Here is a 26,987-nt window from a genome sequence, read left to right on the forward strand (position 1 = left end):
GAACATTTATTACAGGAAGTTTCTTGTTGAGTAGATTTTATGGCCGGAGTACTTTCTAACTGTTCCTAGTTCGCTTTGCCTTATAAAACAGCAGTAGTAGTCGAAACACCACACAGCACTTTGTGGCCTATTCAAAACATCACAGAGCGCTTTGTGACCTATTGATAACGCCACAGAGCGCTTTGTGGTGTTTTATTCTGGGATTTAACATTGAAAACTCGATGGCTCGTTGACACGCAAATATCTCACAGCTATTTTCTGAAATAATTTGGTTTTTCCAATTTTTCACACCACAAAGCGCTTTGTGGCCTATTCAAAACACCACAAAGCGCTTTGTGGCCTATTCAATACACTACAAAGCGCTTTGTGGCCTATTCAATACACCACAAAGCGCTTTGTGGTCGTCATCATTATTGTAGCGATTCCGTCAGTTGAAGTTACACTATGCGGACAAAACTGGCAGAGGAGCTCTCTTATTATGACAGGGAGGTGTTAGCAAGATTTCCGCACGACCCCTCACATTAATTATGCATGTAATTTTTTGACTGACTCGTTCGTTTCTCGATTGCTGTTTGAGTATAGTGTGATAGTTTGAGATAGTTGCATACATAATTAATGTTGGCGCTGCACGGAAATCATACCGGGAGGTTAGACGAGTGCTCTTAAAGAAATCTCTAAAAGGAACCAATAGATTTTCGCAAACGTGCTGAGGCAGGTTATGTTGAACACTATTTCAAATTTTATTTTTAGAAAGAAATATCACCGAATCTCCAATGTAAGACTCGATACCCTTAAAAATACTCGTTATGGTTATCAGATGGAGCACTGATTGCTAATGCGATTTGCATTCCTGGGATCGGCTGGAACTAGCTACAACGGGTGCTTGTTATTAACCGGGAGAACGATGAAATGAAAGCAGAAGGTTGAAAATTAGGAGTTCAGTGATACTTCAACAATAAATCACTTGTTTCGGTTGGAGAATCATAGAGGGATTAGTGATGTTCATTGATTTATAGCTCTATTGTTAGTTCTCGTTTGTAGGCACATCCCTCAGGAATTTAGCATTGAACATGGAATGAAACTTAAGTCGGATACTGATATGGGTATTTCTTTTTTCACAAGTCTATGGATCTCGTCATAACATTGTAAGGTGAAGAACTCGTCCAATGTTTTACCAACACGGACCTCGTACTAGTTCAATAATATAATTCAGTCACGACAAAGAAGACTACAAATCTTTTTTTATTTATCGCTAGACTGGAATTTATACAACTAGTGTTTTCATGAGCAGGTATAATTACCAATACCACTATCAACTGGAATCCTATAGATCTTTCTACACACGGGCGAATGAAAACAATGACTTTTGACCTTAAATTAATTGGCTTGAATTATCTGCAATGCTATAAACTCAATTTTGAAAGACAAAATTATGGGCACATGAGCTCACGGATGATACAAACCGTTGCTTTATCCAAACAGTTTCGGCTTTTTTAGCCTGTGTTGTAAAACCACTATAATTTCGAGATTCGTACTGTTACAAAGGCAAAATAACAAAAGTTAGAATAGTTTGGGAAATTCTATTTTTGACAGGTAAATGCCCTTTGGACATACTAATGGCTTATCATTGCATTTACAGTGGTCACCGTACCTTGTTCATGCATTTTGATTAGCTTACTTTAAGGGCCAATTAGCTGATCTTTTCGAGCCGTTGCTGAAGAAAATTTATTCTCATATAACCTCATCATTTTTAGTTAGTTCAGGGTTATTTCATGTGTTTTGACTTTTTCATGATCAGTAACACCAATGATGACGTCATCAGGCCACGCCCTTGGTCATGTGACTAATACTGAAAAGATGCAAAGGCTCCCTGGAAAATTGCTTTATCGGGATTTTTTTCATTGATTTAATGTTTTAAATTTAATCCTCATTACGCTATGCATAGATTTTGTTTCATTTCTACAAGCTCAGATTTTGGGAGAATTTCAAAATACTGAAAAATTCGTAATTTTCAGAAAAAAGTATAATTTCGAAAAAGGACTGCATAGCTATGTTTCCAAAGTTGGCTTTAAGTGAAACTCGTCGAAAAAGGCTAGATTTAATGAAAAACCGCGTTTCCTTTACCATTTAAAAAAACCGGACGTGCGCCCGATATTTATTTATTCACTTCACTAACAGCGCAATAACAGCGCACTTCAGTACGATCAAACATTGTGGCACGGAATTAGTTTTTCTCTTTCGTTTGCTCAGTTTTTCTGTTTTTCTCTTATTTGTCTTTGCTTGTACTTTTTTTATCTTGCATTTGTGAAACACAGAGAAAAAAAACATCTAAAATGTAAGCGAATTTGCAGGGTATTGAGTTGTTTTATTTTCTTCGCTCAGGCTGACGTAAGTAACTGGAAGTGAAATCTCACCTCCTTAGCAACGCGCGCGAGCGCGCGCACAAATCGGTCATTGGGCTTTTAACCAGAAAACCAAGGAAGGTGGCCACAGTCAGTCATGCACGACTGTGAATGGGTGTTCATAACAAAGATGAAATGTTCCGTCACTATTTTGTCCCTTAAATCTAGACCCAACAAAACTATTCACAGACAACACAGTGATTTGTGGTTCATTTAGTAAAAAAAAAAACGTAAAAAAAAAAGTAATGACATATTTTCTTCAGCCTTTGAGTTTGGGTTAATTTGAATAAGCGGTTGTAAATGTAGAACAATCAAAACAATTTCAGACTCATCCTCTATTTACTTAATTATTAATTATTAACACATCTGTGAAAGAAATACTGATAAAAACTTAACAAATCTACAAAATAAATACTGATTATTCTACATCACTGTCACTAAACTCATCCTCTATCAACTTTCTGTAGAGGTCTTCATCATCATTGTCATGTTCTTCTTGCCCTTCCGCTTGTTCTTCTTGATCTTCTTCTCCTTGTTCTTTTTCTTCATCATCATCTTCTTCTAACTCCCCTTCCTCCTCGTCCATCATATCATCTAATGCCTCCAGGTATGGTTTGGCCAGGCTATTAAAAATATGGAGAGGGATTTTCTTCATTAATAGACACCACAATATTGTGGAAAACTGACACTTTCTGTGAAGGGGCCCATTTCTTGAAACTTCCTGGCTACTCAAGGGCTTGTCAACTTACAGGGACCGTTTTCAGGCTGATGTTTTGGGCCCAGAGCACCACACTACATAATGAAGCTGAAATCAGTTTTTAACAGAGCTTGGTTTTCTGGTTAAGAGCAATTTATATCATAACGCTAGCAAAACTAGTGCCAGTCCCAAACCCCACATTAGAACTTAAAATCCTTAAAACTCATAGTCTTGTTGTTATTGGGATAAGATGTTCTACAATCAAGGACAAAAGTATTGGGACAAATTTGCACTTTTGGCACTTTTGGCACTTTTGTGCACACGCCAGATGTGAATACAACTTCACCTGCCTAACCTCGCCCCCCACCCCCACCCCCATGCAATGTCGAAAACTATTACTTGTAATTTCTTCTGATTTTAAACATTGTATGGGGTGGGGAGGGGGAACAGTAATGCGTCTCTAAAAGGAAAGCAGTGCTTTTTTCAAACTTCAGTAGTAAAACACATACAGTTCGCTAAATCATACAAGTGTCCCAAGGACTTCTGTCCACGATTGTAGGTTCTGAACCATGGAGCCACAGATTTAGGAAAGCCATTCCCTAATAGGAACGTTTAAATCATTGTTATTTGTTTCTGAAAGAGAGAGTCAAGCAATTTTGCGAGGCCAACGTTCATGACTAGAAAACAAGACATACTGTCCAGTGTTTGTGTGCTTCCTATAAATGTCAATGGATGTTCTTTTCAGAGAATTGTCCAGGAAATGGACCATGCCATTTTCAAATTCGTTGACCGTAAAACAGGTCAGACTTATTTGATTTGTCCATCGACAGCATATCATCAAAATAAGTAATAATGATTGGACCAAGTGGAGAACAATTCAGGGAGTAATTGCATGAGTAATTTCAAAATAGGACGAGCGCAAAGCGCGAGGCTGATTTGAAATTACGAGCATGATTACTCCCTGAATTGTACAACACAAGGTCCAGTTACTAATAGATCGTATCTATAACAAATTTCGGAATTAAAAATGTCTTTTGGGAAAAATTTTTTTGAGTGAAAAGGCCTGTAGCACTTTTTGTAAGTGTTGAAAACTGAAGGAAACATTGCGAAGGAAGCCATTAAAGTGCACTTAATTGACGTGAAAATCATGTGGGTATCCAATAATTGGATACCTATAATTATTATAGGTATTCAATTATTATAGGTATCCAATTACAAAGTTCAAATTGGATACCTGTAATTGGACACCCACTTGATCACGCTCTGATTACGTGACAAATAGGTGCGTGGAGAACCAATCACGATTGAGAATTTTGTTATAGATACAATTACATCCATAAAACTACTCATTTATAAGGCCACTGTCAAGCATTTTACGAACAATATCATTTTTGAGTTCTGTCATGTTAAAAAAAAACAATGGCCTAATGAAGACCCCAACAAGATGCCATCAATTTGCTTGTTGAGTGCTCTCTGAATTAATTTAGTGTTAATCAATTTATCGTTATTAACTCCAAAGAAAACAATCTGAACAACTGTCAGGGCTTGCAAACTCCAATTCCTCTTAGAGTTGAAAACAAGTTGTTTTCCTTCCACATCTACACGGGAGAGTACCATATGTGGGTGGTGGTGGTGTTGTATCAAGTTGTGTTAGACAAACCCTCTTTATTCTTTATGTTTCCATAAAAGGAATATAAAGGGACTGTTTTTTAACTGTTTAATAGCAAACCACTTTATTTTTAAAAAAGCATCTGTCAGTTTTAGTTAAAGTTAATTTTGGCTAACAATTTGTTTCTATTTAAATGTATGTTGCATGAAAACTGTGATCTGAAGGGCCCTGGATGCAATTTGAGTTTTTCTGTAATTTTGAAAAGTCAAGCCCAACACCATTCTTATCATGGTTTTTTTATTGATTCCATTTCATCATTACTTAAGGTGGCTCTGCAGTTATTCTGGGCACACTTGCCCATGTCAAAGTTTGCAACATAAATTTTGGGGCTTTGAAGTGTTGGCTAAGAAATTTTGGGAAATATTTTGACTTTCACTCAGTGATAATGTTACTTAATTCCATTTACTGGGGATAAAATTTTTTTTCTGGCATACTGGTGTTTAACTGGGCCTCATTATTTTGACAACAACACTACCAGTAAAAAAGATAATACCAATAATATATAACAATAATATTAATGATGATCATGTGCTTCAGGGCATGAATTATGTTTTCATTCATGACAGTTGGTTCATCGTATTTGACCAATAAAGTGCTTCAGTGGGTCTATTTGTCAGAAAAGTGGAGTCTCATCAAAATGTGTGGGCACAGTTCATGGATTTTTAAAATCTTGCGAGGGATGTGCTCTATGACTGATTAATCACACAATGAATCACTGTTGCAACACCAAAACAAGAAGGCAAGTTTATAAAATAAAGTTGAGCATTTCTGCAAGTTGAAATTTTCTTATGAGTGCTAATGGGCAACAAAAGTCTACTAGGTAGGCAACTAAAAAGACACATGGGGAACCAACAAAAGCAGAACTAGTTACCCAAAGGGTGAATTAGAAAGAAAGTTAGTGTCGAACACTGTATTAATAGCCGCCAAGCTCATTCTAAGAGCTTTGCGGCTTCTTTACTCTGCCCCTTCGACTCCTGGACCGCTCTTAATTCATTTCTGTTTGTTGTGCCCCAAACCATTGCAGGAAAGAAAATTAGTGCTTTGCAGGCTGTAAGTATACAGTCATGTAGAATACAGTAGGGGCAATTGTACATGTATGGTTTACCAGTTTTGTCATTTAAGTGCTGTTGGTTACTTTGTAAATGGCACTTCAAAAGTTAAGGTTGTTATTTGCTAACACAGAAAGCTCAACTTTCTACAGGCTGTCTTGTTCACAGCTTTTAGGGTTTGAAACAAGAGTCACAACAAAGAATAGAAAAAAATATGTGCACTGCGACAAATGCTTAAGTAACTACATATGATATGCAAATATCTTCTGTGTAACACGCAGCAAAAATTGCTTGTATAACTGCCATACATCTGTAGCTTAACCTATAATACACCACACAACCTCCCAAACTACCGGCAAATTGAGAATTTTATTTCATATCAATTTTGAAAACAAAATTATTTTGTTGTAGTGGGGACAATGGGTTGTTGACTAGTTTAATGGATACACAAGGATATTAAGCTATGCATTAAAGTGGTACTGTACAATCACTTCTTACTTAAGATTTTGAAACTCCATCCACTAAACACTCCCTGTGCTAAATTTTAAGCCTTCATAGCAGGGATGAAAAGGAATTAAAAATTAGAAACTGGCTAATTTATCCAGGTTCAGAGAAGATGTGTTGTGAAAAATAATAGCCAAAACTATAAGTTGGCTTTCTCTAACACATTTGGTTTGCAAAGTTCTTCTTAGTATCGCTGGAGTATTTAGTGTACAAGAAAAAACTCATAAGCTAACCAGATATTGAAGCATAATATAAAGACAGAAACCCTAAAATTCTTGAGAAAGTGCTGCCATTACAATTAAGGTGGCTTAACACAGTTTTTGCGAGCGTTTTTGCTGATGCAATTCAGCACGTGCACAAGGATTGCAAAAAACAAACATGCCGTCAATAGAGCGATCATTTTATTTACTCAACACCCACAGTATCTCTGCTATTTTTCTCTATAATTGGACGCAGTAGTGTATTGATGACTTTAGTCTTTTATCACAAAGATATGTTAGACAAGGTAACGATGCAAAGAACCCGGCAATTCTTAGCTTTTTCTTTGTTACCGAAAGAACCCAGTTAAATGCAGCGCATGCATAGTAAGTAAAAAAATTGCGATTCAATGAAAATTTGCACTCTTGGAAATACGCCAATTTCTCAAAAACCACTCATTAGAATTTCATGAAATTTGGCACGAAAGTACTTTAGGAAATAAGTGGCTGGAGCATTCAAAATTATTGAACTTTAATAAAGGAAATTCTAGATATTCCAGTGAACCTTCAACAAGGGAAAATTAAAGATCTCTCTGTTAAATTATTAGCAAAATGGTGTTAACTTGTGAGAATCGTTACAAGCTTGTTGCATGCAAATTATAAAGAAAATCTAATGACTAGATTTTCTACAAATAAACAAAACCGATTTTAAAGGCCTGTTTATTTTTGTGTTGCCATGGCAATGGCACATACATCAGCTTAACCATCAAAAAACCAAAGTTTGTGTTGTTAACCTCCTTGCTGCCATTTTTGGCGACTGTGAGATCAAGGGTTTTAGAGAAAAAAGGTGAATGAAACACAGGTATCAAAAACTGGCAAGACACCACTCTAAAAAAGTTATCAACACATGGCAACTGATACATATAATAGTAAGGGCTGATGCTCACCATCCCTAGTCCCTTCTCTGCTAGGACTTTCTTCAGTTTGTGCATGTTTTCCCTCATCCAACTTATGATGATCATCCATTACTGCAAAATAGAAATTCAAAGTATTATTAATAAACACAAAATCACACAAATGCAATTATATTTTAAGTTAGATTGACTGTTTCAAAATAACATACAGGCTTGTAGAATAATAGCTGTTCCTCGGTAAAGGGAAATTTAAAAGAAAACAAAATTCAATCAGAAACAACTGCAACAGTAAGACTATCTTATCAAGACCTAGGTTTTTAAAGTCTATTTCAACTGACAGTGAAACCAAAACAGAACAGACTGAATCTCTAGTGGCAAAGTTTGGCTGGTGAGAACTACATCATATTTACCAAGTGATAAAAGACATCGTTGAGAATAAAAATACAAGGAGATAAACAAACCGTTTTCCTCTTCTTTACACATTAAAAGGGCAAACAACCCAAGTATCCAAAAATAAGAAAAAATTCTCCAGAAGATAACAAGAATGGTAATGTTCCTGACACAAGAGCTGGCACAAAGAGATAATGGCAATGCCACCTAATGAAGACATGACAAGGCATTGGCATGTTTCCCTCCTGGTACTAATTAATGGACTAGCGGCATAGAAATGGAAACCTGGGCAAGTACTTCTTGAAGCAGTGTCACATAATGGCTATATACACTTCATGTACGTGTCTGCAAAACGTTGCTTCATAACAAACAGCTTAAAGGATGCCAGTCAACAACAAAAGAAAAAAAGGACAAACAACCCTAACCTTTACTGCTTACAACTAAGGTGATACCTTGGTGCTACATTGCGAACCCTTCGAGTGCAGAATTTTACACTTACTCAATAGCATGCAAACAAAATCATTACTCATGGACACAAATTATGACTTTGAAATCCAACAATGTGAGGAACGTTTTGATTGTACGTCATTTGGATTATTTTAAATTCTTTTCCATAAGTTGTTTATTACATTCTTCCTTATGCTCAAACCTTCATGTATGCCTATCAAAGGTCATCAAAAAATTAAACTGTACCTTCCAGCCACCGCAAAATGTAACGTGGAGTGATGAAGTAAATGAATAGTACTAGAACTGGCAAAATAATGTAAGACTGGTACGTCATATCTCTTTTGCAAGCATGCATGGTGACCTATTTTAATTTATGTTTAGGGTTGGTTCACACTTTGACATAAGCATAAGCATAAACATAAGCATAAGAAAAATATGTGTGACCCGGGGTTACATAAGCATGAGCACAAGTAATGGAACTTTTTCCATTTTCTTATGCTTATGCTAGCCTTATGCTTATGTTGTGAATACTTGAGTGTGAACCGGGCATACATAAGCATAAGCGTAAGCATAAAGAGTTTTCTTGTCAGCGGAATACACAAAAATAAAATCCAGGCCCACTCTGTCAGCTGAAAACGTGGCGACGTAAGTAAACGAAAAGTTGGCGGAATCTGTTCGCAATTATCCTTGTTTGTACGGCAAAAAATCAGCAGACTTTAAGACAAAAACAAGAAAATGTTTGGCTTGGAGTGATGTAGCAAAGGAGGCTGGATTAGAGAATGGAAAGTGATACACGTTCAAATGATAATAGAGAGGTTAGTTCCATTGTTTTGACAGGTTAAGCGATCTTCTTCAATTTCTATGGTTTAACAGTAGCAACAATCCAATTTCGACTTCATTATCCGCCATCTTTGATTCCTGAGAGGTGAACTGTGCCTGCGCAATGGCCATTGTTATGCTTATGCTTATGTGACCCCGGTTCACACATATTTTTCTTATGCTTATGTTTATGCTTATGCTTATGTCAAAGTGTGAACCAGCCCTTAGCTAAACGTAAATTACTGTGCTTGGTAGGGAACATTCAGGGAAATGTATTATACATTTGTTTTCATGATTGTACCCAGGAGTTTTGCTTATTTTAAAATCGGTAGAAATCATTGCCAATACTGCTAGAAGAAAAGAAATATCAGACAAAATAAAGGCTCGAAAGTTCAAACTGTCACAAGAATTGTAAACTTGATTTCTTAACATCCTGAACTAAACTCAAATTTCTTGAAATGTAACCAATTTCAATCCTCGCAATCTTGCACTTTATTTCGAAACTACTGCTTTTGCTTTGCTCTATAGAATTTTCTATCCATCTAAGCTGTATATTTGGTGGCATTTGGTGATACAAGGTGGAAATAAGCTGAGTGAAAATTTGCTCTGACGGCATGACCGCGTTTCTTTATGCCCGTGACGAAGGCAAATGATACTACGCAGTTTAATCGCACGATAGATCCTAATTGCAAAATGCAAAACACAACAGTGTGGACTATACAAACTAGTGCCAGCTTAGTTAGTGCTGCTTGAAAGCAACACGATCAACAATACTTAGATTGTAGATGAACATGTCGAAATGGCTTCGTAAAATTGAGCCATTATTACTCAATCCATTACTACAGACAACATTATACAATACACTACACTTCACAAAGCTTCTTACCAACAATATTAAGCTTCAAAGGCAGCGGTAAATGTGTTTCGGAACATGCAGAAAGATCCGACAAAACATAAAAGTCACAAATCGATAGGTTTCGAGCGTTCACCTGGCAAACACCGTCCCGTCCCCTAGTAAAATAATCTCAGAGGACACGATTACAGCGCATTTTCATTTCATTTTATCGACCTACTTATTAAATAAAGTATGTATGTATGTGCGAAACAACAACACATACAATTGGTCAAAAGGTGTTAGACATGTCTACCACGCAGGACGAAAGTGCGACGCTACAAATGTCCCCAGAGTCATTTGATTCTCGTGCCAAGGCCCTGCCGGCTAAGAGGAGCGAAAAGGGCTATGGGGACGAGAATGAATTGTGATTGGACAAAATTTCTGAGCACCAAAATTTAAAAGGTCCATTACCATCGACTAACTAGAGCCAATAAGTTACACTTTTCATAAACACTTAGTACCAAGATATATTTCATCAAGAACCTCTTTTTCAACAGATTAATGGAAACTAGTAAACTAGAGTGCTGTATAATGGTGGAAAGCCTTAACTCCAACGGAGTGGTCACAAAACGGCGAACATACAAGAATATCACAGTTGTCCTTGGCCGAGATGAATTTCGCGACATTGCTCTTCGAATTGTTAGCAGTCAGTCTCCACTGGGTAAAACTTTTCTTTTAAAAGAGTTAACCATCCACAAAAGGTTTTTACAAGAAGGAAAGGCGACGATTAAACTTCTAACACAGAAAACACAAATTATGTTTTCGAACTGCCCACCAAATCAGCTCGCAGCTTTTTTAAAATGCTTGACACTAAAACTTGCCCAAAGCAAACAAAATGGACTAACGAGTAATCGAAGACGGCTTCTCAGCGACAAGGTTCGTTCATTTGAAAATATAAGTCCACTAACCGACAAAGATTTCACCATGGGTAGTAAGAAAAGGCCTCTTGACGACAACAATGGCGTAACTCCAAAGAGAATCAAAACTACAGAGAAAGAGAATATCACGGGTCAAGGAAACAATGGAACGGCACGAAAACGTCTCAACTGTCTGAGTCCTTTTCAAATAACCCTCATACCTGAACAAATGGCAGTGGTGAACGCAATAAGAGCGGGAAGGAGCGTGTTTTTCACTGGAAGTGCAGGAACTGGAAAATCATATCTGCTTAAACGCTTGATAACAATGTTACCACCTCAGAGCACATTTGTTACAGCAAGTACCGGAGCTGCAGCTTGTCACATTGGCGGTACCACACTTCATGCATTTGCAGGTGAGCTTCCTTTGTGTGAATGGTGAGCGTCTAATTTCTTCCAAAAATTTCATAAAACGAAGTGACTGGAGGATTCTGTCTTGATGAATTCTACTTCCATAATATGTATTCCAAACTACCAGTGAGGGTAGATGGTCATAGTTGGAGCTTCGGCTTAATGAAAGGCAAGAAAAAGACTTTATTTCAGTGTCAAAGAGTATTAAGCTTTTCAAAAATAACTAATTGGGGACACTATTTTTCCAAGAAATAAACTTAAAATGCAATCAAATTTTGTCTCTGTTTTTAGTTTCCTTTTTTTTTTTACAAAGTTTGATTTAATCTAATACCAAAAAGCAGTAGCAGATACCTTCAGATATCATCTGCTCCCCTGGAAACAAAAACGGAAGTACATGCAGTATTGTGCTTTGTAGTCAATGGGGATAAAAAGCTTACTCAGTAAGAGACAAGTTTCTACATGTAGCTATTTTGCTTTCATTGTGATGTTATACCCTGTGCTAAATTTCTAGTCCTGATCTTGAACTTTGTTAGGTATCGGTAGTGGAAGTGCACCCCTTAGCCAGTGCGTTGAGCTGGCATCACGACCTAGACGTTCTCAACAATGGAGACGATGTAAACATTTGATCATTGATGAAATCTCGATGGTAGACTCTACCTACTTTGATAAGCTTGAGGCTGTTGCCCGAGCTGTCAGGAAAAAAGAGATTCCTTTTGGAGGAATTCAACTGATTCTGTCAGGGGATTTCTTACAGCTTCCTCCAGTGACAAAACAACCAGGCACAAAAAAGTTTTGTTTCCAGGTAAAATGGGACTTGCTAATTTTTTGTTGGTCAACACTGGATTGCATGCAGCCAGTTTGTTAACCATAGAGTGGATTAAGTGTACATCTTTAGTTTGCATGTCTTTGTTGAAAAGTTAAAGAACGGTAACTGTAAGCTTGAATCCAATGGATAGTGGTAAATTAATAGCTATTTGGTAGGTATTGCTGTTCACTTATTAAACAACTGAGGCCTGGTATATTACAGTAAGTTGTCGACATCAGTCACACAGTTGTATTATTTTTTATAATCAATTGTAAAATGTTTATTTTACCTCAACAGGCAGAAAGTTGGAGTGATTGCATTGATACAACCATTGAACTGAAACATGTCTTTAGACAAAAAGATCCACTCTTTATTTCCATTCTACAAAATGTGCGGGTTGGAAGGTCAGAGTTAAGTGTTGCACTGTAACTTATTCCCATATTGGTTTTGTGGAATGCTTTTAATTGACACTTCATTTTACACCGTTGACATTAACCTGGACCCCATACCTCACCTTAATTTAGAGGTGAGAGCACTGGTTCCCACTAATGCAGCCTGGAGTCAAATTGCTAGCTCTGCATCTAATGTGTGAGGGTTTTTCAACGTGTTCTCTGGTTTTCCTCCCTCTAAAAATACCAACTTTTCTATAAATTCCATAAATTTTGATTTGGAAACAATTGGTGAATTGCGACTCCGTGGATGTTCCCTTGCTCATTCTCATTTACTTATTTCATCCCACCCACTTTTTTCATTTCTAGTTGTTCAGAGGTGCTTGTCTCTAAGTTGACCAAAACAAAAAATCAAACCATAGAGCATAATGGAATTCTAGCCACCAAGCTTTGCACCCACAAGGAGAATGTGAACCAGATCAATGAAATACATTTGTCAAGGTTGTCAGGTGACAAGAAAGTATTCCAAGCCAGTGATAGCGACAGTGGAATGTGTACAATGCTTAACAGTCATGTTCCTGTGAGACAGAACATTGAGTTGAAAGAAGGAGCACAGGTAACTGACTATATTTGATATCTGGTTGTGTGATCTTGAGATCCTTGGTGAGCCAACATTTAAAACAAATATTAATAATAAATTCCTATGGACTTTTTTCAACTAAATTACTCATATAGGTGATGCTGGCCAAAAACTTGAATGTTTCCAGAGGACTTGTCAATGGTGCCCGTGGTATAATTAAAGGCTTTGAATCAGGATCTGCTGGTACGTCTTCAGTCAAAAATATCACCCTGGATGATCCAAGATGTTTATACCACACCAAATGCCTTGAATATGTCCATATTGTTGTTGCGTGATTTTCTTGAAATGAAACTGTGCTCGAAAAAATGGAAACCTAGACAAAGAGATTCATTTTGAATTCCCATATTTGTTATCCCAATAACCACCTCTGTTGTTTCCACACATGAAACCCTATACTGTAGTCAGTATGACAACTATATTTAATTAAGTTCCTTTCACTCTTAGATTTTTCTGTATGTGGACAAACAGCACTAAAACAGGTCTAACCCTAAAAAGGAAATTTTATGCTCTACATTGGTAGATAGTTATTATATCTTCACAGAAATGCACCTTTCGACTGATTTGGCTTTGATAACTTCTATAGAAACTCAAAACTTTGTATTTTACTGATACCAGATTTTGGATTGCCAGCTTTTTATAATTATTATTGAATACAGAAAATAATTTTAAATATTTTCAGGTTATCCTATTGTCAAATTTATATCAGGCCTTGAGGAAGTAATTGGTCCTGAAAAGTGGGTGGTTACGACACCTGGTGGAGGGACAGTCACTCGTAGACAGCTGCCACTCAAATTAGCATGGGCAGTGTCCATACATAAAAGCCAGGTAAAGTCTAGTAAGTGCATGAATTAAAATTAGCCTAACATTCCTTCCAGTCCTAGAGGGCACTTAGCAATTTGCAAAACCAGTCAGCATAATTAGCACTGCAATAGCATAATTATAATGTGCAAATTATAATAATTTTTCCATACAATATCAAGAGATCTATGCATTATTATATTTGAACATATACAGGTCACACATTCATGTTGAATGATCACAAAAATAATTGACGGCTTTCATGCAAAAAGGGCGTATGTAGCATTTTGGGTTGATTTTTGAGTTATTTTTTTGTAAAAAAAAATACCTCTTAGTCGGCGCGTCGGGTATGTTACGGACGGGTCAATGGGTGAGTGAGTGAGTGAGTGAGTGAGTGAGTGAGAGATGTATGTATGTCACACCAATCAGATTGGATCTCTATAAACAGCCAATCAAATTTCTTGTAAAGGTAAATGGTATGTGACAAGATTTGATCCCGATAGAGTTCAGCCATATTTATTCTTCTATAAAAGAGGAGGAAGTATTCATATATTGGGTTTACTTCGACATTTTCTGTTGTTTAGGCTGAGGATTTTAGTTAAATGAATGAGATGAGCCTTGAGGTTTGAAACAGTTCGTGAGTTAGTAGTATGCAAATGCAACGAGATATTTTTATTTTTAGTTACAAAGGTAACTTGATACTTTTGTTTTTCACAAGGAGTAAATTCAATTAGAGGTCACAAATCGTCGCGTCTAGTTCTCAGGACATGTTTTAGAGGGGACAAGACTTTAGATTCGAAACAGTTCTAACATTTACAATAGTAAGTGCGGGTAACAATTGTTTTGTTCTTGTTGCATGCAAATATAACGAGACATTTTTGTTTTTTAGTTACAAAGTGTAATTTGACACTCTTGTTTTTCACAAGGGAGTAAATTCAATTAGAGCGGACGAATCGTCACCATTCTTTCCCACGAGATGTTTGCTATCTTTAGTAACAAATGGTAACTTAACACTTTTGTTTTTTATATGGGAGTAAATTTAATTAGAGCTGACAAGTTATTGGCTATTGTTTCCAGGATATTAAACGAAAAAGAAGGTTTTGTTTCTGGACGGTTTTTATGTCTCTGCAGTAGCAGTTTAATAGTTTTATTTGATGACATTCATTTCAGTCCGATATTTTTAAATGTAAAAAGTATGAAAACTGTTCAAATGTTCTTTGAAGACTGCGTGGCACCAAGTTAAAGTGCATTTAATTAAATCAGACTTTCAACTTGTCAGAGGTTTTTTTTCTCTTTCTTTCTATTTCCGGTGAAGTTGTGTTGTGTTGTGTAAAAAGGTAAACTTACGACTTGTATAAAATGCGAAAAAGTCTCTCAATTAACTTGAGTATTTTTGAGCAAAAATTTCTCTTGGGGGTTGGAAGGGTTATGTGATTGGTGAGCGAGGGAGTTATGCATGTGCGCATGTCACACCAATCACAGTGCGGGTTGTATCAAAGAGCGAATCAAATTGCCTGTTAGAAAATAAGATGGTATCTACATTAATCAGGAGACGTGTCAGATTACTGTAGTTTGTTAAGTCAAACATTTTATGGCTTACTATTTAGCTATTTTACCATGACCGATGTAACATCGCAACCAAAAAAATTAACCAAATTATTACTGTACCATGAATGCTTCTATCTCCAAAACTTCACAGAAAAAAATAACTCTTGCACGCCTTGCGTGCTTATGTTTATTTTTTGCAGGATCGAGCTAATTTTTGGCACACTGACTTGTTTTGACATGAAAAGCATCGTTGCGTAATTGTTTTTGTTGATTTGGGCTTCGTTTTTGAGAAATAACGTATGCAAAAAACTCAGTTTTCCAAGGGTATCGTTTGGAGATCTTTTGTTGAGCGAAAAACAAAAGAAACCTTTGTTTTGCTCGACGATGAAGTCACCGAAGCGTGGTATTTGCCGCTAGTTTTATTATTTATATAATTACGCATTTCTCTTACTTTTGCTTCGTTGGCACAGGCGGATGAGGCGCTGGACGAGCCACATCCGAGTTTGTCTTGTCGAGACACCGGTCCGATACCAGGATGGTCGATTTTTTTTCCGGTCTATTTCTCTACTTCTTTCAAAAATCAAAACATCTATTTAAAAAACAAATCGTGCTGTCAAAGCTGCTGAACGTAACTGTTTAAGTTCACGCTGCGTCAAAATCCACCTTCCAAGGATTCGCTCCAAAAGATGCCGCTCGGAAAACTGAGTTTTTTGCATACGTTATTTCTCAAAAACGAAGCGCAAATCAACAAAAACAATTACGCAACGATGCTTTTCATGTCAAAACAAGTCAGTCTACCAAAAATTAGCTCGATCCTGCTAAAAATAAAAATCGACCCAAATGCTACATACACCCTTTTTGCACGAAAGCCTTCAATTTTCATGTGCTATTCTGTATCAGCCTGGGTTCATACTGTACGGATAACAGACATGGAATAAGAAGGTAGCAAAAGAATCCACTCTTATAATAAAACTGCTGTGGATGCCTCAAAAAGATTAGGCGCAGTTTACAGCCATGGGTGTGTCAGTGCGCCCACAATCCTCTCCACCCTGAGAGAATCGCGGGCGAACCAAAACACCCACGGCTGGAGACCGAGCCACAAAAAAATTGGTTGGAAACATGTTTGTCAACTGTATCAACCCAAACCAGTTGTGGTTGAAATGGTTGATTCCAATAAAATTAACCTGAGAGTTTTAAATAATCACACTGAAATAGATTGTCCGATATACTGTGCTATTTTGAATTTTTTCCAGGGTATGACACTAGATTGTGTTGAGATCTCTCTATCAAGAGTCTTTGAGTATGGTCAAGCTTATGTTGCTCTTTCAAGAGTACGCAGCCTGCAAGGGCTCAGAGTTCTGGATTTTGATAGCAAGTGTGTGCGTGCCCACCCAGATGTTCTGCGCTACTATGCAAAGTTACAACGTAATGCAAAAATTGAGCGATTCAACTATCAGAATGAAAACAAAGAGAACATTTGCCCTTAGCTTACTACACAACATTTTGGCCTAAGAATGCATATTAAGTTTATCCAGCATCATTCAGGATCTGCCTTCATAAATAGATCTTATCTCTAAAATATAGTTTTGGCTTACTTAAATTTCTTTGAAAACAAGACAGTTTTACAACATTCACCTCCATCAAATAAATTGTTTGACTTTTTATTTTGATGTTATAGAGACAAATGTTTACCGACATTATATTGATTTTCATCATTTTATTAGTATATTATTGTGAGAGTTCTCTACCAAGTTAATTAAGATATACAGATAATAAAACTCGGCATGCAAAGAATGTCTGCATTAGAGGATCAAAGTCTGCTGTCCATTAGAAAATAAATATTTCCATACATTAAAATTCTATCATGGTGCAGAGGCTTAGGGGACTTAAAAAATTAAATTGGTTGTTCATACCTTGTCACCTCCATGTGATTTCTTTTGTTTTAGCCAAGTTAGTGTTGAAACCATGTTAGAATTTTAGCATGTTGTAATTGCTGCAGGGCCTATCACAAAGGCGTCTATGGGGTATAGCCATGCATTCAGTCAGTTAGAAATAATGGATGTAGTCAGTAAACAGCAAAAGAGGAGATTAGTCAGTTAATTTGTAAGATTTTATCATTTTATGAGCTGTGGATGACCACAAATGTTTAAAAAATATTGGTCATATTTGAAACAAAATCAGTTTTTGAGTTATATTGTCCTCTGTAAGGAACAATTAGACAGTGTTCCGCTGTGGACTCTTATGCACGGTTTTCAAGACTGTTATGAATATTAATTTATAGCCAAACAAGCACTGAACGCTGAAAATAATTTCTGTAATTTGCTTTTGTAGTCGACCTCACCAGGTAAAATAATTTTGGCTCGAAGCAATTTACTCCAAGCTCCCTAGCTTTCTTTTTCACACTCTCTATGTGGCCTTTGAAGTTATTGAAGCTGCCAAAGTCGCCCCGGAAAGAAAGTCTGGAGCGAAATTTGCGAAACAGCACTTGTCTAATGACAACCAGGTTTGCAAAAAAACGAAGAGGGAAGCCCTGGAACTGCTAACTAAAACCGCAGTGCCAATAAAACCTGTTTTCGAACTTGCTCTTTGGGAAAGCTGTTCGATGAACTGACCTGGAAGTTATTTTCAATAGCACCCAAAAATTTCTTAGTAGCATCAATTTTCCCTCAAAAAACTACACTTACCCATTGGTCAAGCAAAGTATAGAATCCCCTAGCACAGCAGCAAGATCTTTAAGACCGGGTCAGGGATATCAGACATGACTTTCTTGGCACATGCTGCTTTGTACAGCAGAATTTCCCAAAATGACATAGATTTTTTAATTCCATGACAACTTTTCCTTCCTGAGCTGCGCATGCTACTTGTCAGCAAGTTTTACCGCTTGAAACGTTTTTTCTTCCAATTCTTCTTCTAACACTAGCTTACAGATTTGTGAGAAAGGAGAGCCTTGTTGAGGAAAAACTTCTATTAATGACTTGTTCTACACACAAGCAAATAAAACTTGAAAAGAGGTAAAATATGCAATGAAGATAAAACTTTCCAGTCACTACATACATGTACTGTTGCATCTGTGCTAAGTTGACAATTATTAATTATTAAGGTCCTTGTCAGTAACTGTCATAGAAATTGATGGCCCACACACATGCCACACAGAACACAACAACCATAAGAAAACATGTAAGAGCTGTCAGCCACATGCTGCCTGCCTGCATTCCATCTGTTACCTGTCAACAAACCAAGATAATTAACTTGCTGTACACTGCTACACATTAAGTTTTTGTAGTAAAATCTGATACAAGTTATTTTGTCAACTCTGGAAATACAATTGCATGAACAGCCATTCTGCCAGGCTAAGGGTAGACCCTGTTGTCATTTCTAATCATGACCATGTTGCCTGTTTCCTGGAAACTCGTGGAGTTTTTAGGTCAGGGTTTTTTCTTCCACCTCTGTGCATTTTGATGACTTGAAGATAATGCAGAGTAAGTATAGGACATTTACATGTAGGTAAGAAACCATACATTGTTGTTAAAGAAATAAGGGTTGCAGACAGTAGAAACCAACATTGCTGAAGGAAAACACCCCTTGTCAGGAGAGGTTACAGCTGGATAACACTAACCCCTGGTTATTGTCTATGGTTAAAACACAGCTGCCTCCATCTTGTACATGTAGTCTAAGTTTTAACATAAGTATTGTTTCTTGTCCTTCCTGATTACAATACATTTCGTTTAGTTTAAGCAGTGGTAATTTGGGGGCACCAGTAAGACAATATCCCGAGCTGATCCCATCACCTTTTTTTGTTTGAAAATGCAATCTTATGATATAATATGCAAGCTGTTGTATATGTAGATCTACATGTATATTAAGACTAATCAAGGGGATATGCATCAAATTCTGCCAAGTACAAACAACATACAATATTGTGAAGGTGTTGGGCAAATACATCAAAAGAGAACTTCTTGATGACATTAGTCTTGCCAGCATCACCCAGTGTTGAACTAAGCCCTGGATTCTTCAAAAACTTCCGCATTGCTAGAGCAAAGGACTCTGCATCAGGGTTACATAAAAATCCTGTCAGCCCATCTTGAATGGTCTCCAAAGGTCCACCACTATTGACTGCAATCACTGGACGTTTCATGTACATGGCTTCAATTGGAACTATACCAAAATGTTCATGGCTTGGGGTATAGATCAAGCATGTACATTGATTAAGAAGTGTCAGTTTTTGGGTGTCACTAAATGATCTCACAAATGTCACTTTACTGCTGAGGTTGTATTGTTCTGCCAGTTTGCACAGTTCCAAGAAGTGTTCCTTGTTTTCTACAACTCTATCATCATAGCCACCTGAAAGAGGAAATATTTAGACATTTGAAAAACATGTATCTGTAGGCAATATGATATGCTTTCATGAAGTAGAATGTGAGATTGAAAGATGGCTAACACTTCATGACAGGTTGCTGTTACTTAAGAGACTTGAAAGACATGCAATGTTAGAGTCTAAATAAACTCACCTGCCATAACTAAATGTACATCCTTCCATTCTGTGTCACTGATAATATTTCTAAGCCAATCTAATGCCTCCAGGGCCAGATTCAGGTTCTTCTTTCTCTCATAACGATTTATTGAAAGGAACACAAACTTGGCAGAAGGTGGTATCAAATCTTTGTCGGTTTCTTCTGGTGCAACTGGTGTATCAAATGATGAAAAATTAAGTGAAGGATACAAGACCCGTGGGCGATTGCTGCATAATCTAGTAAATGTTGACACAAAAGTCTCAGCGGTGAAGTTGCTATTCACAAGAACAGTGTCTGCCATGCCTGTAAAAGAAATTTAGGTAACATGTTGGTTGTTACTAATTTAATATTAAACAATAAGGTTTAAAAGAAAAGGAGCTAGGTGAGAGAAAGGAGAGAGCTCTTTCAGGGACCCTTGACTATAGAGTGAGACATACTGCTGGATGCTGTAATGATTCCATTTAGCATCTTTCTCCAGTTGCATTGATCCTTCAATGACCTCTATTCCGAGCATGCCCATCTCCCCCTGCCGGGCATTTGATATTTTCTTTTCATAAGGTGGCAAATGCCCCACGATGGGGCAGCTGATCCATGCAAAATCCCCATGGTGGGGATGTGAGAACAGTGCAAATACCCATATTACAAGTTAATGCTCAACACTTGATGTTTTTGACTTGGCTTATATACAGCAACATTGCTGTGTACTCATGCCCACTAACATGAAAAAGCATCTTCTGTTAATTGGTATTAAAATCTTGCTTAATTATGGTTTGATTATGACTGTGATTCATGTGTAATCAACTTTTTTTACATAAAACATATTGAAATTGATTCAAACATGTCAAACATGGTCAAAAGTAGTGACCACCAGTGCAATGCAAACTTGCAAAGATGATGTTTGTTTACATTTGAGCACGGCTGTCTATCATGCTTGCCATCACTTCTTGAATCAATTTTCTCGCACATGTTTAATAAAGCAGGCTCTCATTTTTGTGAAGTACTGATGTAAAATTATTTGTTTGTTTACTAAATTGTCAAATGCCCCATCCCTGGACAGCCCCTTGCCAGCAAATGCCTCATGGTGGGGAGCGAAAACCTGTCAAGTGCCCATCCAGTGCCCAGGGGAATGGGCAGGCTTGGAATTGACACAGCCGTTAACATGATAAGATGTTCATTGCATTGAATACCTGCAGATCAGCTAGACAGAGATGTCAACACTAAAAAGTTGAGCTCTATGAGATTGCCATTTTTACCTTCTCGACATAAAGAAAACAGTGTTAAAAGTAGCGCTCTGCTGATTCAGTCACAGAAATGTGGGAAACTGTTTCCAAAGAGTTCCTTCCAAAAGTGCCAAAAATCGGCCTTTTGTATTTTGAGTGGTTTCTTTTGTATCCAAGAGATTTGGTGACCCGAATGTGAGACCTGGAAATTCGGTCTGTATTGGGAAAATGTGACAATAGGTATTGTTCTATAGCCTCGACACCAGGTCGAGTGATGTGTCAAAAGAGAAGCTTTCCTTAATAGCTATAAATAAAAGTTATCAGTTGGCTTTAAAATGGCGTTCGACTGCTTTGATACGAACGACTCGAAACATGGTGTCATAGTCAGTATTAAACGACTCACATCTCCAGTTTAACCTATTCAAGTTACACCCTTACATTTCGTGAAACTCCTGATATGCCTGATCCACCATCAGTAGTGAGCAGAGGAGCTCCCCCACCAGCAGCTGTGGAGAGGATCTCTCAGCTTAAACCCCCTGGCAAGCTTGATTTCGACTCCGCAAGTCTTTCGAGTAGCTGGAAACGGTGGAAGGAAGAAGTGGAGCTTTACATGGATCTTGCCATGGCCGGAAAAGACGAAAAGATGAAAATAAAGCTGTTTCTTTACCTCATCGGAAGTAAAGGCAGAGAAATCTATGAAACTTTGAGCTTCACATGTGAACCAGACGACCGGAATTTGAGTCACGTTTTGGAAGGCTTTGAAGCACATTGCAATCCGAAAAAGAATGAAACCGTGGAGAGGTATAAATTCTTTCAGCGCTTTCAAGAACCAGGAGAGCCATTTGAAAGGTTTGTAACAGATTTAAAAGTCCTGGCGTCAACATGCAATTTTGGAACTCTAAAAGATTCATTAGTATGTGATCGTATCATTTGTGGAATACGAGATAAACAACTTCGAGAAGATTTACTTAAAGAGCGCGATTTAGATTTAGAAAAGTGTCTTCAAACATGCCGTGCCGCTGCACTGTCCAAGGATCAAAGCAAAACGCTTGAGCCGGACCAGGGTGAGGTACATTTTGTGAAAGAAAACCAGAAACGTCCCCCAAAACTGGGTAGAAAATTGCCAAGTTTCAAAGATGACAAGGATCGCGTGCCAGCCGCTGATCGCGTGCCAGATGCTAATCATCAAAAGAAACCCGAGTTGAAGGAATTCGTGACATGCAAGTTTTGTGGAAACAAACACGAAAAACGCCGCGACAAATGTCCAGCATTCGGAAAAAGATGTTTGAGTTGCAAAAAGATGAACCACTTCACAACCCAGTGTCGACTCAACACAAAAGTCAACGTTGTGGAAACAGACGAAGATGAAGATGATGAATACTGCTTGACTCTGGAGTCAGAGATTCAAAGCGAAGTGATTAATTCGTCCAGCGACCGGAAACACGCAAAGAAGTTATTTGCGACCCTTTACGTAGACAAATCAGCAATCAAGTTCCAACTTGACAGCGGCGCGACTTGCAACTTGGTGCCCGCCAATCTCCTTCGCAATAAAAGCAAACTAAAGGCCACATGAAAGGTCTTGACGATGTACAACAAAACAACCGTGACACCGCTGGGACAGTGCACACTAGAAGTCCATAACCCAAAGAATCACAAGATGTATCAAGTTGATTTTGTCGTTTTGGATGGAGACAGATGCATGCCCATACTTGGAAGTCCTACAATTCAAGAGATGGACTTAATTAAGGTACGGCAACACAACATTCTATCCGTTGAAGCAAATCCTGTCACGCAAGAAGTGCTATTGAAGGATTATCCTGATGTCTTCCAAGGTACTGGGAAGTTAGAAGGCCAGTACAACCTTGAAGTTAGAGAAGATGTTCAGCCAGTCGTACACCCTCCTCGACGAGTGCCGGTAGCACTTAAGGAGAAGCTGAAACAAGAATTAGATATACTTCAGCGCCTGGGTGTAATCAAGAAAGTGACTGAACCAACACCTTGGGTTTCAAGCCTAGTTACAGCTCAGAAGCCCAATGGACAGCTCCGAGTATGCCTGGATCCTAAGGATCTGAATGAAGCATTAAAGAGAAGCCACTATCCAACGCCCACTATAGATGAAATACTGCCAGAGCTTGGAAGAGCAAAAGTGTTCTCAACCGTCGATGTTAAAAATGGGTTTTGGCATGTGGAGCTGATGGATGAAAGTTCAATGTTAACAACGTTCAACTCGCCCTTCGGAAGATTCCGATGGTGTCGTCTGCCATTCGGCATAAGCCCAGCCCCAGAAGAATTTCAGCGGAGGCTCAACAACGCCTTGGAGAACCTGAAAGGTGTACTCCCGATACATGACGACATTTTGATCTATGGAGAGGGCACAACTGAAGAAGAAGCCTTGCAAGACCATGACAGAAACCTCCTACAGCTTATGCAGAGGTGCAAGGAAAAGAACATTAAGTTAAACAAAGAGAAAGTCAAGCTGAGGTCCAAAGAAGTACCGTTCATGGGTCACGTGATCACATCCGAAGGTCTCAAGGCAGACCCGGAAAAGATTAGAGCAGTTCAAGAGATGCCAACACCAACCGATGTAGCCGGTGTCCGAAGATTCATCGGCTTTACAAATTACCTTAGCAAATTTCTGCCACGTTTAAGCGATGTTTGCGCGCCTCTCCGCCAGCTCACTGTGCAAAATACGGAATGGTTTTGGGCTGACATCCATGACAGAGCTGTCAGCCAGGTGAAATCTCTTGTTACTCAAGCCCCAGTTCTTCAGTATTTTGACTCCACCAAGGGTGTGACCCTCCAATGTAATGCTTCAGACAAGGGCCTGGGAGCAGTCATCATGCAGAATGATCAGCCTATTGCCTACGCCAGCCGTGCACTGACAGACGCAGAGACGCGCTATGCCCAAATTGAGAAGGAGTTGTTGGCAGTTGTCTACGGCTTGGAGAAGTTCCATACCTACACGTATGGCAGATGTGTAGCAGTACAGTCTGATCACAAGCCCTTAGAAATGATCTTCAAGAAGTCACTACACAAGGCTCCTAAGCGACTTCAGCGTATGCTCATGCGAACACAATTGTATGACATCCAGTTGAATTACCGTTAAGGAAGCACCATGTATTTGGCTGATACCTTAAGCCGCGCGTTCCTTCCCTATGATGTAGTACAGAAGACTGCTGAAGAATTCGAGAGCGTCAACACGGTGGAACACATAAGAGTGAAACCTGCTACCCTACAAGAAATCAGAGCTCACACAGAGCAAGATGAAGTTCTCCAAGAGTTGATGAAGGTCATTAAGGCAGGTTGGCCCGAAACCAAGCATGAAGTCCCTCACCAGTTAACGCCCTTCTTTGGCATACGAGATCAGCTCAGTATGCAAGATGGAATTGTTCTCCGAGGTGAGCGAGTGGTAATTCCCAAGTCTCTTCAGCGCCAGATGGTGAACCGAGTTCATTATGCACACACCGGAACTGCCAGCAGTCTGTCTCAAGCCAGAGAGTACATTTATTGGCCAGGGATGAGCACCGATGTGAAGCACTTCATTGAAAAGTGTGACGTCTGCCGTGCGTTTGACAAATGACAGTCTAAGGAAACGTTTATCCCTCATGAATCACCAGACCTTCCCTGGGAGAAAGTTGGAGTAGACCTGTTCAACTTCAATAACCGAGATTACCTAATCACTGTTGACTACTACTCCTTGTTCTGGGAGATTGATGTACTGGAGAACACAAGATCTGGTACGGTGATTCGCAAGCTCAAGTCTCAATTTGCCAGACACGGTATACCAGAAACGTGTATGTCGGACAATGGTTCACAGTTCAGTTCCGACGAGTTCTGAGAGTTCAGCCATCAGTGGAACTTCAAGCACAACACAAGTTCCCCGAAATATCCTCAGAGCAATGGGAAAGTGGAGGCAGCAGTGAAGTCAGCGAAAACTATTTTGAAGAAGTCACGAAAGGCAAGAACCGACCCTTATCTCGCGCTCCTTGAGTATAGAAACACGCCAACGCAAGGCATGGATACCAGCCCCGTAATGCGACTCATGAGTAGACAAACGCGAACTCAATTGCCTACAATGCCTAAACTTCTGAAACCAACAGTGGACGAAAACGTCTATCAGAAGATCATGGCAAACAAAGATAAACAAGCCGCAAACTACAATAAAGGAGCCAAGGATTTACCAGAACTTTAGAAAGGAGACATAGTCAGATTCATTCCTCCTGGAAGCACAACTAAAGAAGCTGTGAAAGCAAGAGTAGGCAAGCAAGTCGGGATACGGTCATATGAAGTCATCACAGAAGATGGAGCCCAATACCGCCGCAATCGAAAGCACTTGCGAAAGACAAAGGAGGATGAAATACTAATCAAAACATGAGGTCTCCATGCACATACAACACCGGCGTTGCCCATGACTCCAGCGCCCAGAGAGCCAGCTGTGGCCACCCCTATCAAGCCATCACCTGACCCCACTGGTCACACAACCCGCTCTGAAAGGACCGTGACTCCACATCCCAAAGAGCCAGCCGTAGCCACGCCTATTGAGCCATTCTCACAGGCCACTGGTTACAAAACACGCTCAGGAAGGGCTGTTAAACCGCCCTCGTACTTACAGGACTTTGTCACCGGACATTGATTGAACATTGTTTAAACATTGATTGACTTTGATAGAACATTGATCTTTGATTCTGACGATAGCTGATTAGTTTCTAACACTTTAATCGATCGATCTAGATTTTTTTTTTTACTTTTATTTTTTTTTTATAAGAGAAAGGATGTGACAATAGGTATTGTTCTATAGCCTCGACACCAGGTCGAGTGATGTGTCAAAAGAGAAGCTTTCCTTAATAGCTATAAATAAAAGTTATCAGTTGGCTTTAAAATGGCGTTCGACTGCTTTGATACAAACGACTCGAAACAGAAAACTCCCAGAAAATCCAGGAGAGTTGACATAAATGCTTAGATCAAATAAGTCTAACATCCCTGATGACTTTCCTGTCTCTGTACATGAAGTTACTGTTACCTCTAAAGTGACTTACATGTAGCACCCCAGTTATGTAATGTATTATTACAGTAACACAAAGAGAAACAGACCACTTTCCTGCAGGACTGTGGCATCAACTTTGTTCCCCAGAAGATGCACGGAAGATGCCTACCCTCAAATCATTCCCCCTCCTCCCTGCAAGAATCACAGCAGAATTGAACGACGCCCCCCCACCACCTCCCCACCAGCACCCCCATCACCCAAATACATGTAGGTAACTTACCAGTTGTGACTTCCTCTAGCCAGTCTAACGGAGCACGATAGATCCTTTTCAGCAAGCTTTTTCGTTGAGTTAACAACAGATCAGGAAAATGGCAGTAAAACACAATCCGTGCCTTACTGAGCTTAAGAACAGGGATGCACACAGACACTTGATCGCAGAAGACAACATCCATCCGCCATGATGAGAAGAACACAAGATATAAGGAGACATAAATCATCCTTACATAAGCCCAGAAGGCGTAAAAGTAACCAAAGCAGTGTCTAGGAAGCCAATCTCCGACAGCAGTAACTTGTAACGATCCATTTCTTGTCTCTTCAAAGCAGTGAGATTTGTCATGATGTGAAGTGAAAAAGTGGACTACGTGCCCGCATGATTTCAGGGCTAAGCCAGCATCCACAACAAGACGCTCTGCACCACCAATTCCAAGATCTGGATGAACAAATGCGATTCGAACCATTCTCAAAGTAAAACTACCGAAGTTATATCATATAAAATCTGTAGACAAAAAAAATCAGCGGAACATGTGAGTAGGTTTGCTTCCGATCAGCAGAACACGGCTGGCCG

General features: G+C 38.8%; 2 protein-coding genes across 2 annotated transcripts; one reads left to right on the plus strand and one right to left on the minus strand.

Moving 5' to 3' along the window:
- Window positions 1–1,229: 1,229 nt before the first annotated feature.
- Window positions 1,230–26,979, minus strand: LOC110066721 (alpha-1,3/1,6-mannosyltransferase ALG2-like). Its single transcript, XM_089287528.1, has 7 exons — window positions 26,424–26,979; window positions 19,937–20,242; window positions 19,342–19,769; window positions 11,062–18,652; window positions 9,975–10,968; window positions 7,466–7,546; window positions 1,230–3,025 (listed from the first exon to the last, which is right to left on the minus strand). The coding sequence occupies exons 1-4, from the start codon at window positions 26,878–26,880 to the stop codon at window positions 18,536–18,538; spliced, it is 1,308 nt and encodes a 435-aa protein (XP_089143654.1). The 5' UTR covers window positions 26,881–26,979; the 3' UTR covers window positions 1,230–3,025; window positions 7,466–7,546; window positions 9,975–10,968; window positions 11,062–18,535.
- On the plus strand, window positions 10,467–17,222 carry LOC110066720 (ATP-dependent DNA helicase PIF1-like). The gene is made up of 7 exons (XM_020773962.2): window positions 10,467–11,253; window positions 11,782–12,050; window positions 12,351–12,457; window positions 12,812–13,058; window positions 13,178–13,265; window positions 13,762–13,907; window positions 16,682–17,222. The coding sequence occupies exons 1-7, from the start codon at window positions 10,485–10,487 to the stop codon at window positions 16,913–16,915; spliced, it is 1,860 nt and encodes a 619-aa protein (XP_020629621.2). The 5' UTR covers window positions 10,467–10,484; the 3' UTR covers window positions 16,916–17,222.
- Window positions 26,980–26,987: the final 8 nt, after the last annotated feature.

Source organism: Orbicella faveolata, unplaced genomic scaffold, assembly GCF_042242905.1.
Source record: "Orbicella faveolata isolate gen_17 unplaced genomic scaffold, um_ofav_v1 contig_14, whole genome shotgun sequence".
In the NCBI taxonomy this organism is placed as follows: Eukaryota; Metazoa; Cnidaria; class Anthozoa; order Scleractinia; family Merulinidae; genus Orbicella; species Orbicella faveolata.